This window comes from Mobula birostris, chromosome 15 (genome assembly GCF_030028105.1).
Source record: "Mobula birostris isolate sMobBir1 chromosome 15, sMobBir1.hap1, whole genome shotgun sequence".
Classification (NCBI taxonomy): Eukaryota; Metazoa; Chordata; class Chondrichthyes; order Myliobatiformes; family Myliobatidae; genus Mobula; species Mobula birostris.
In genome coordinates, this window is record NC_092384.1 from 81,037,448 (window position 1) to 81,049,823 (window position 12,376).

Sequence of the window (12,376 nt, forward strand, 5' to 3'; positions counted from 1 at the left end):
GAGCATTTGTCTTAGTTTTAACAATTTGGTAACTCAATGACTCAAACCCATCATTTAACCCAAAAGAAATAAACTCTTACAGATAGTCACCTGATCTCAGGTGCGTTAAGTGCACAGAACAAAATGGAATGTTACCTTTCAATTTCAGCTTATTCTGGAACTCCCTGTCAATCTCCTCTTTGTTAAATTGTGCATTTGCGCTCTCAAAGTCGAAGTCTTTCTCAAACTTCATTGGCCCATCTCGCCTGACCGCAAACCTACCCCTTCCTCGACTTCCTCCACGGCCTCTTCTGGCAGCCTGGCCACCTGGTGACAAGGAAAAGGAAGGTCAATTCATAGACATACACACACACACACACAATATATATATATTGTATCTATACATATATACAGAAAGGTGCAGTTAAAGATCCAAAAACATTATGAAAGATTCCACCCACTGTGCTCACAGACTGTTTGCCCCACTGCCATCAGAAAGCTGGAGCGTTCACCAATATCTTTAACCTCTTGCTTCAGCAGTCTGAGGTGCCCACTTGCTTCAAGCTAGTTTCAATTGTATCAGTGCCTAAGAAGAACATGGTAACCTGCCTCAGTGACTATTGTCCTGTAGCACTTGCATCCACAGTGATGAAGTGTTTTGAGAGGTTGGTGATGAATCATATCAACTGCTGCCTGTGAAGTGACTAGGATCCACTCCAATTTGCCTGCCGTCACAACAGGTCAACAGTAGATGTTATTTCATTGGCTCTTCACCCAACCTTGGAACAGCTGGACAGCAAAGATACATAACATCAAGATGCTCTTGATTGACTACAGCTCAGTATTCAATACTATCATTCCCTCAAAATGAAACAATAAACTTCAAGACCTTGGCCTGAATGCCTCCTTGTGCAACTGAATCCTCAAGTTCCTCATTTGCAGACCCAAGTCAGTTCGGATTGGTAACAACATCTCCTCCACAATCTCCATCAGTACAGCTGCACCACAAGCTGTCTTCTTAGTGCCCCCCCTCCCCCCGCTCTGCTTGCTTTATATTTATTACTGTGAGGCTAAACAGAGCTCCAATTCCATCTTTGAATTTGATGATGGCACTACTGCAGTTGGCCAGATCGAAGATGCTGAAGAATATATATATATAGACACACACACACACACATATATACACGAGGGAGATTGGAAATCCAGCCGAGTGGTGCCACAACAATCTCTCAATGTCAGCAAGACCAAGGAGCTGATTATAGGCTTCAGGAAGAGGGAACTGGACGTCCATAAGCCAGTCCTCATTGGGGGAATCAGAGGTCGAGAGGGTCAGCAACTTTAAATTCCTTGGTTTTATACTTTCAGAGGATTTGATCTGGGTCTGCAAGTGCAATTACAAGGAAAGCACAGGAACACCTCTACTTTCTTAGAAGTTTACGAAGATTCACTATATCACCTAAAACTTTGAGAAACTTCTACAGAAGTGCAGTGGAGAGTATATTGACTGGTTGCATCACAGCCTGAGATAAAAATACCAATGTCCTTGAATGGAAAATCCTACAAAAAGTCCATCCATGGGTAAAGCCCTTCCCACCATTGAAATTTGAAGAAGGCGGCAATGTAGCATCCACGCCTAGACCACCAGACTTTTTTTTTTTGAGTACAACTCATCAACAATTCCACCCACTAACCCACCACTCCACACCTCCAACCACCACTACTTTATCATTTCCTATCAGTCACTTCATGTACAGACACTCCTGTGTCACTTTATGAACATACGATTAATCTATGTATATAAGCTATCTTATGTATCTATTCTGTTTTTAAAAATCATTGTGTTCTTTATCTCAGGGGTCCCCAACCTTTTTTTGCACTGCGGACCGGTTTAATATTGACAACATTCTTGCGGACCGGCCGACAGGGGGTGTTCAAGTAGGGTTAAACTCACCTCAACATGTCTTTTACAGTTAGGGTTGCCAACTTTCTCACTCCCAGATAAGGGACAAAAGTAGCAGTCACATACGGGACATTTGTGTTTACCCCGAGAAAGACTACGATGACCATGAAGCCTTGCGTGGGCACCTGTGTGTGCATGCATGCTGTGCGTATGCGCGTATGTGCTGATTTTTTTCCACAAATCGGTTTTGGCTTAATCTTCCTGACTACACTGTACATACATTATTTCTACTTTATATAGGCTGTGTATTTATCATATCATTCCTGCTTTTACTATATGTTAGTGTTATTTTAGGTTTTATGTGTTATTTGGTAGGTTATTTTTTGGGTCTGGGAACGCCCAAAAATTTTTCCCATATAAATTAATGGCAATTGCTTCTTCGCTTTACGCCATTTCAGCACGAAAGGTTTCGTAGGAATGCTCTACCTTAGCGGGGGAAATACGGGACAAGGGCGGTCCCATATGGGACAAACCAATAAGGGATGTCCTGGCAAATACGGGACAGTTGGCAACCCTATGTTCAAGTTCAACAGTGTGTGACAGGGAATGAGGAAGGGTGCAGCTGACTCATATCGTTTCCTCGCGGCCCGGTAGCACATGCTTTGTGGCCCGGTGGTTGGGGACTGCTACTTTATCTTGTGTTTTTTTTGTGCTGCAATGGATCCAGAGTAAAAATTATATTGTTCTCCTTTACACTTGTGTACTGAAAATGATATTAAACAATCTTGAACTTGAACTTGGAGGTGTCAGTTTAGAACACAGACAGAATGACCCTGACAGGAAACGAAGCAATAAGGCCAAGAGAGGTGTTCATGACATGATTTCCTACTACCGAGAACTGCTTCATGAAAGGGAACTTAAGAAAAGGCAGTCAAATCTCAATGCCTACTTGAAGAAGCAGCCAAGATTAGAGGAGGGCCCTCCTCTCAGTGTAACCACCACCCGCTTTCCTCCGCTGTGTTGCTGCTCCTCTGATGTACAGGTTAGGCCTTTGTGCCTGTTTGTTACTCTACAAATTACTGTTTTTAACAGTACACATCTCGAGTTTGATTTTTTAAATCATGCACACAAGCCCATTTATGTAATGTTATAATGACCCCACGTTGCACTGATTTACATAGTGCTCCACCTCCAAGGAATGCATCCTCAGTGTTAAGCGGCATCTGAGTGTACTGTAATTAATTTATCTTTGCTTTTTAAGTGTTAATTTTGCATTGCTGTAAATGTTCTCAGGCACACTGATTTTGATAGCGTTTGGTGGGCAGAATATTAAAGAGATGTTCTGGTGATGAATCTGTACTTCCATGGATATCAGTCAGACTTGGTTCAGAGGAGCACCACTCATTTTGTTTCTGGCCTGGCTAAGCCAGGTCTCCTGTCCAGTGATAGGTCCAGGCTCGGTTGACCGTCTCTATTGTTGGGGAGTACTACAGTGTAGCGGTTAGCATAACGCTTTACAGCGTCCATAATCAGTGTTCAATTCCCACTGCTGTCTGTAAGGAGTTTGTACATTCTCCCTATGATCATGTGGGTTTTCTTCAGATGATCCAGTTTCCTCCCACATTCCAGACATATGGGCTAGGGTTAGTAAGTTGTGGGCATACTAAGTTGTCACCAGAAGTGACACTTGCCACCAGCACATCCTTGGACTGTGTTTGTTGGTTGTTGATGCAAATGGCTTTAAGGTAAGGGGTGGAAAGTTCAAGGGGGATATTAGAGGAAGGTTTTTTTACTCAGAGAGTGGTTGGTGTGTGGAATGCACTGCCTGAGTCAGTGGTGGAGGCAGATACACTAGTGAAGTTTAAGAGACTACTAGATAGGTATATGGAGGAATTTAAGGTGGGGGCTTATATGGGAGGCAGGGTTTGAGGGTCGGCACAACATTGTGGGCTGAAGGGCCTGTACTGTGCTGTACTATTCTATGTTCTATGTTAATAATGTAGTTCACCGTATGTTTTGAAATTTTGACGTACACGTGACAAAGCTAGTCTTCTCTCTAAAATTATTGAGGAAAAATATTATTCAAATTGCAGAGATACACACGGTAAGACACAGGAGCAGAACTAGGCCACTTGACCCATCAAGTCTGTTCTCACTGTGAAACAATAACTGTGAGAACAGTCTTGTCAAGGGGAGGCCACGTCCGACAAATGAACAAACATTCAGGAGGTAGTACAAATTTCAGTTAAAGATTTGAAATATGTAAAGCAGATTGGATAAACAAGTAAAAGCTAATAGGAACTCACAGAGATTGGCACAGGGGATTGAGATCATCTGAGTGGAGAAACAAGAGTCTTGATCAGCTGGAATTTCGGTAACTGGAAGGCTGAAGTTCCGCAGGTCTCAGCAATGTGACCAATATTCTTTGTGGTGTCATAGATCTGGATGGAATGTGGGTGGCACGATTAAGTTTGCTGATGGACCTGGCGGCGTGGCTACAGAGATTTAAGCAAGTTGCCTGAATAGTTTAGGCAGCTATTCAAGGGGCAGGCTAAGATTCACCAAGGAGCAATGGTTAGATGAATTTGGGGAGGAATACACAATAAGAGCAGAAAACAGACAGAGGAGTTAATTAGGCCGCTTGGCTCATTGAGACTTCTCTGCCATTTGATCATGGCATATTTATTACGAAATTTAGATGCAGCTAAAGAGGAGATTATGGTGCCATGGTTTGATGACAAACTCGGTCATTTTCACTTAATTAGAGATACAGTGTGGAACACTACATCTTAGAACTGTGCCATACCTACAACCCCCAATTCAACCCAAGCCTAATCAATTTACAAAGACCAATTAACCTATCAACCGGTACATTTTTGGATGCTGGGAGGAAACAGAATTATCTGGAGGAAACTCACACATTCCTTAGGGAGGACATATAGAATGCTTACAGGTGCTGTCGGAATTGAATTCTGAACTCCGACGTCCTGAGCTCTAATAGCCTTGCGCTAACCACTACTCAACTATGGTGCCTCTGAGGGAAAATTTGGGGCCTAGACAGGGTGACTGGTAAGAAGCCAATTCTCTGAGCAAAAAGTTAAATTAGTGTAGGACATTGATTTAACTGAAAGATGAGAAGGGAATTTTTTTCACCCTTCAGTACTTTAGGTCTGGAACCCAGTGCATGAATAAAGAGATGGAGGCACATTAAACATCCATATATCTTTTAAAAGTGATAAACTTCTGACTGAAATGGGATTCACGAACACCATTATGTTCGAGAGCAGCTACTTCCCTTCAGCCATCAGTCCCTGAACCAACCCGCATAACCCTCATCACTACCTCAGTATAAAAACACAATAGCCACTTTTTGGAAGAAAGTGTATGAACTCGTGGCGCAACTAGAGATTAGTTGGTATGACGTTGTGGGCATCTCTGTGTCATGCCTGAAAGAAGGCCATTGTTGGAAGATTACTATCAAAAGATATTCTTTGTATTGAAAAGACAGGCAGGAAGGCATAGGCGGTCGTCTTTTGAAGGAGGTGACATAGGGTCAGAGAATGCCGAATTTTTGTGGGTGGAGTTAAGAAATTGCAAGGTTAAAAAAACCATTGTGGAAATCATATAACGTAAACACGAGGAATTCTGCAGATGCTGGAAATTCAAGCAACACACATCAAAGGGAGACCCGACGCAGACTGGGAGATTGTTTTGCTGAACACCTACGCTCTGACTGCCAGAGAAAGCAGGATCTCCCAGTTGCCACACATTTTAATTCCACATCCCATTCTGATATGTCTATCCACGGCCTCCTCTACTGTAAAGATGAAGCCACACTCAGGTTGGAGGAACAACACCTTATATTCCGTCTGGGTAGCCTCCAACCTGATGGCATGAACATCCACTTCTCTAACTTCCGCTAAGGCCCCACCCCCCCCTCGTACCCCATCTGTTATTATTTATATACACACATTCTTTCTCTCTCTCTCCTTTTTCTCCCTCTGTCCCTCTGAATATACCCCTTGCCCATCCTCTGGGTTTTTCCCCTCCTCCCCCCTTTCCTTCTCCCTGGGCCTCCTGTCCCATGATCCTCTCGTATCCCTTTTGCCTATCACCTGTCCAGCTCTTGGCTCCATCCCTCCCCCTCCTGTCTTCTCCTATCATTTCAGATCTCCCCTCCCCCTCCCACTTTCAAATCTCTTACTAGCTCTTCTTTCAGTTAGTCCTGACGAAGGGTCTCGACCTGAAACGTCAACTGTACCTCTTCCTAGAGATGCTGCCTGGCCTGCTGCGTTCACCAGCAACTTTGATGTGTGTTGCGTGGAAATCATATATAAGCCTCCAAATAGTAGCCAAGACATGGGGTTGAGATTGTAAAGAGAGCTGGAAAAGGCATGTAATAAGAGTAATGACACAAATGTAATGGGGGACTCAACATGCAAGAGGATTGGGAAAATCAGGTTGGTATCAGATTGCAAGAGAGGGAATTTGTTGAATGCCTACAAGACGCTTTTTAGAGCAGCTTGTGCTTGAGCCTACTCCGGGAAAGGCCATCTTAGATTGGATGCTGTGTAATAACCCAAAACTTATTAGGGAGCTTAAGGTAAAGGAACACTTACGAGAAGTGATCATAATATGATTGAATTCATACTACGACTCACAAATATCAGTATCGCAGTGCAATAAAGGGAAAGAGATTGCCGAGGTGAAGATACTGGCGGGGATGATGGCACAGCAGAGATGTCTGAGGTTTCTGGGAATAGTTCACAAGGCACAGGATAGATAAATCCCACAGAGGAAGAAGATAGAGCATTAGATGAAGTGTATATGGATTTCAGCAAGGCATTTGGTAAGATACTCCATGCAAGGCTTATTGAGAAAGTAAGGAGGCATGGAATCCAAGGGGACCTTGCTTTGTGGATCCAGAACTGGCTTGCTCACAGAAGGCAAAGAGTGGTTGTAGACAGGTCATATTTTGCATGGAGGTTGATGACCAGTGATGTGCCTCAGGGATCTGTTCTGGGACCCCTTCTCTTCATGATTTTTATAAATGACCTGGATGAGGAAGTGGAGGGATGGGTTAGTAAATTTGCTGATGACACAAAGGTTGGAGGTGTTGTGGATAGTATGGAGGGCTGTCAGAGGTTACAGCGGGACATCAATAGGATGCAAAACTGGGCTGAGAAGTGGCAGACGTAGTTCACCCAGATAAGTGTGAGGTGACTCATTTTGGCAGGTCAAAAATGATGGCAGAATATAGTATTAATGGTAAGTCTCTTGGCAGTGTGGAGGATCAGAGGGATCTTGGGGTCCGAGTCCATAGCACCCACAAAACTGCTGCGCAGGTTAAGAAGGCATAAGGTCCACTGGCCTTCATCAACCAAGAGTTCGAGAGCTGAGAGGTAATGTTACAGCTATACAGGACCCTGGTCAGACCCCACTTGGAGTACTGTGCTCAGTACTGGTCACTTCACTACAGGAAGGATGTGGAAACTATAGAAAGGGTGCAGAGGAGATTTACAAGGATGTTGCCAGGATTGGTGAGCATGCCTTGTGAGAATAGGTTGAGTGAACTTGGCCTTTTCTCCTTGGAGAGATGGAGGGTGAGAGGTGACCTGATAGAGGTGTATAAGTTGATGAGAGGCATTGATCGTGTGGATAGTCAGAGGCTTTTTCCCAGGGCTGAAATGGTTAACATGAGGGAGCATAGTTTTAAGGTGCTTGGAAGTAAGTGCAGAGGAGATGTCAGGGGTAAGTTTTTTTTACGCAGAGAGAAAAAGTGCTAGACAAATACAAAGGTTCTAAGGTGGATAAGTCTGGTGGGCCAGATGGACTACATCCCAAAGTCCTGAGAGAGGGTGCTGCAGAGATAATGGATGCATTGGTCATGATCTTTCAAGAATCACTTGATTCTGGCATGGTCCCAGAGGGCTGGAAGATTACAAATGTCACTCCACTCTATAAGAAGGGAGGAAGGCAAAAGTAAGGAAATTATAGGACAGTTAGCCTTGGCGGTTGGTAAAGAATTGGAAGTCCATTATTAAGGACGAGGTTTCAGGCTACTTGGAGACTAATGCTAAGATAAGTCAAAGTCAGCATGGTTTCTGTAAAGGGAAAGCTTGCCTAACAAATCAGTTGGAGCTCTTCAAGGAAAAGCAAGGTGGACAAAGTGGTGTTCCTCAGGGGTCATTATTGGTAGCACTTTTCACATTGTTTGTTATTTAATTTGGATAATGGAATTGATGGCTTTGTGGCAAAGTTTGTGGATGATACAAAGATAACTGGAGGGGTAAATACTGCTAAGGATGCAACATAATTGCAGCAGGACTTCCAAAAATTGGAAGAATTGGCAGATGGAATACAGTGTTGGGAAATGTATGATAATGCATTTTGGCAAAAGGAACAATAGTGCAAGCATCAGAGGTGCAGAGGGACTTAGGAGTCCTCGTACAAGACTCTCAGAAGGTTAACTTATAGGTTGGGTCTGTGCTAAAGGAGGCAAATGCAATGTTGACATTTATTACAAGGGGATAGAATATAAAAGCCACGAGATAATGCTGAGCCTTTTTAATCAGGCTGCACTTGGAGTATTGACAACAATTTTGGACCCCTTTTCTGAGAAGGGATATGTTGTCATTGGAGAGTCCAGAGGAGGTTCACGAGGATGATTCCAGGAATGAAGGGGTTAACACATGAGGAGCATTTGGTAGCTTTGGGCCTGTACTCACAGGAATTTAGAAGCATGCAGGGGGGAATCTCATTGTTGCTACCAAATGTTGAAAGGACTAGATAAGAGGATGTTTCCTGTGGTCAGTGTATCCAGAACTAGAGTGCACAGCCTTAAATTGAGGAATAACCATTCAGAACAGAGGTAAGGAGGAATTTTTTTTTTAGCCAGAGAGTAGTGAATCTGTGGAATGCTCTGCCACAGACTGCAGTGGGAGGCCAAGTCCGTGGGTATTTTTAAGGCAGAAATTGATCGTTTTCTGATTGGTCAGGACATCAAAGGATATGGCGAGCAGGCAGGTGTATGGGTTGAGTGGGATCTGGGATTAGCCATGAAGGAATGGTGGAGCAGACTCGATGGGCTGAATGGCTTAAATCTACTCTTATGTCTTATAGTCTTATGAACCTGGACTTCTAAGGTCGAGAATGGAGCTGCCCCAGCATAATGGCTTTTCCACTTTAAAAACTCTGCTGCACAGACTTCCTGTCGTCATCGAACATGACGGACAACCACCATACATTAAACACCAATGATGTTTTTTTAATAAAACTAAAACCAAATGATTTGTGTTCAAATCATTAAATATTTGATTTGGACAGATGATCAAGAGACAAACAGCCATAAACCATCCTGCAGTTCCAAGGTTACTCAAGACATGAAAATTCTTTTCATTGGATTTTGAACCCTTACCCGGAATAGCCATTGCTTCACTTAGTTTTTAGCCCATCATATCTGCACTGACCATGATGGCAAAAAATTAATCTGTTTTGCCCGCACACGGTCTGTACCCCTTCACTGTCTTCCTGTTCACTTGTCTGTCCTCTGCTATTGTATGTCCTGAGGGGGCATTCCAGGCACCTCCCACTCTTGTCGCTTTGACCCACTACTATCAGGAAGGAGATACAGGAGTATCAGTTCTTGGACTGCCAGACTGGGTAATAGTTTCTTCCCTCAGGCTGTGAGACTAATGAATATCCTGTCACCATTGAGGCCTCATCACTAGGACAGCGAGAATGTTTACTGTACTTTTTACCTGTACTGCGCTCTTCACATGTAATTTTAGAAACATAGAAAACCTACAGCACAATACAGGCCCTTCAGCCCACAATGCTGTGCCAAACATGTAGTTACTTTAGAAATTACCTATGGTTACCCACAGCCCTCTATTTTTCTAAGCTATCCAGGAGTCTCTTAAAAGACGCCATTGTATCCGCTTCCTCCACCACTGTCGCCGGCAGCCCATTCCATGCACTCACCACTCTCTGCATAAAAGACTTACCCTTGACATCTCCTCTGTACCTACTTCCAACCACCTTAAAACCGTGCCATCTCATGTCAGCCATTTCAGCCCCGGGAAAAAGCCTCTTGACTATCCACACGATCAATGCCTCTCATCATCTTATATACATTACATTTTATTAACTTATTTGTGGTAGTATTTTGATTTATGTGATGTGTGTAATATACGTGTTGTGGATGCACTGTGGTCCAGCGGAACACTGTTTTACTTGGTTATATATGGGTGCAGGAAGTTTGTGAACCCTTTGCAATTACCTGCTTTTCTGCATTACTCATAAAATGTGGTCTGCTCTTCATTGAAGTCACAATAATAGACAAGTGCCATCTGCCTGAACCAGTGGTCCCCAACCACCGGGCCGTGAAGAAACAATATGATTTGGTGATATGAGTCAGCTGCACCTTTCCTCATTCCGTCACGCCCACCGTTGAACTTGAACGCATGCGAGGTTATTACGCATGCGTCATCCATGTCAGCGCAGGAAGATGATCAACTCCTCGAGCTTGCAAATGGCGGCAGGCTGAAAAGTATGTTTGACATAACATCTCTGCCAGCATTCTGGATCAAAGTCAAGGCTAAATATCCCGAGATAGCCAGGAAAGCACTGAAAATGTTGCTTCCATTTTCAACGTATCTCTGCGAAGCGGGGTTTTCTGCAATGAATGCAATGAAAACTAAATTGCGGAATAGAGTGGACATAAGGAACCCCCTTCGAGTATCACTGTCTCCCATCACCTCTCGATGGGACCATCATGTTGCAGGAAAACAAGCCCAGGGCTCCCACTAATTCAGCGATATTGGTGTGTTGCAATGATTTTATATGTTCATAGGAGGAAAATATGCGCTATGTGTTTAATATCCAAACGTTACTTAAAATGTTATGATGCTATAGACTTATAAGTGACTTATAATTGACTTATCACTATATTCATGCGAGGAAAATATGCGCTGTGTGTTTAATATTAAATTCGTTAGATAATCCCTTTTAGAAACAAAATTGAGCGTATTAGTCACTTGTAAGTGACTTATAGTTGACTTATCACCTACCTTCCAGACGTGATTAACACCCCCTCCCTCACTAAGGTTGCCCACTATCCCGTATTTCCCCTGCTAAGGTAGAGCGTTCCTATGAAACCTTTCATACCGATATGGCGTAAAGCAAAGAAGCAATTACCATTAATTTATATGGGAAAAATTTTGAGTGTTCCCAGACCCAAAAAATAACCTACCAAATAACACAAACGTATAGTAAAAGCAGGAATGATATGATAAATACACAGCCTATATAAAGTAGAAATAATGTATGTACAATGTAGCTTCACTGAACAGAATCGCCAAAACCGATTTGTAGAAAAAAAAAATCAGCATGTAAATGCATGCGCACGTCACGCATGTGCACACAGGTGCCCGCGCAAGGCTTCATGGTCATGGTAGTCTTTCTTGGGGTAAACACAGTGAGAAAGTTGGCAACCCTACCCCCCCCCGCCCCCCAGGGTCGGCTGGTCCGCAAGAATATTGTCAATATTAAACTGGTCCGCGGTGCAAAGAAGGTTGGGGACCCCTGGCCTAAACTAATAACATGCAAACAACTGTACTTATTCCTCTTCTCACCCTGTCTCTTGCAAATATTCCTCTTCTCATCCTGCCTCTTGCAAAAACGCCATCCCCTTCTCGCAATTCCTCCGTCTCCGCCGCATCTGCTCTCAGGATGAGGCTTTTCACTCTAGGACGAGGGAGATGTCTTCCTTTTTTAAAGAAAGGGGCTTCCCTTCCTCCACTATCAACTCTGCTCTTAGATGCATCTCCCCCATTTCACATACATCTGCTCTCACTCCATCCTCTCGCCACCCCACTAGGAATAGGGTTCCCCTGGTCCTCACCTACCATCCCACCAGCCTCCGGGTCCAACATATTATTCTCCGTAACTTCTGCCACCTCCAACGGGATCCCACCACTAAGCACATCTTTCCCTCCCCTCCCCCTCTCTGCATTCCGCAGGGATCGCTCCCTACACAACTCCCTTGTCCATTCGTCCCCCCCATCCCTCCCCACTGATCTCCTTCCTGGCACTTATCCGTGTAAGCGGAACAAGTGCTACACATGCCCTTACACTTCCTCCCTTACCACCATTCAGGGCCCCAAACAGTCCTTCCAGGTGAGGCAACACTTCACCTGTGAGTCGACTGGGGTGATATACTGCGTCCGGTGCTCCCGATGTGGCCTTTTATATATTGGCGAGACCCGACGCAGACTGGGAGACCGCTTTGCTGAACATCTACGCTCTGTCCGCCAGAGAAAGCAGGATCTCCCAGTGGCCACACATTTTAATTCCACATCCCATTCCCATTCTGACATGTCTATCCACGGCCTCCTCTACTGTAAAGATGAAGCCACACTCAGGTTGGAGGAACAACACCTTATATTCTGTCTGGGTAGGCCTCCAACCTGATGGCATGAACATCGACTTCTCTAA

The 12,376-nt window shown here is 44.0% G+C and overlaps 1 protein-coding gene across 1 annotated transcript in view; it reads right to left on the reverse strand.

Annotated features, from left to right (window-relative positions):
* Positions 1-76: 76 nt before the first annotated feature.
* The window catches only part of lsm14ab (LSM14A mRNA processing body assembly factor b), an 88,424-nt gene continuing 76,124 nt past the window's right edge, over positions 77-12,376 (reverse strand). The window contains exon 7 of the mRNA XM_072279077.1: positions 77-306. Within this exon, the coding sequence (XP_072135178.1) occupies positions 77-306 (230 nt within the window). The remainder of the gene's footprint in view (positions 307-12,376) is intronic.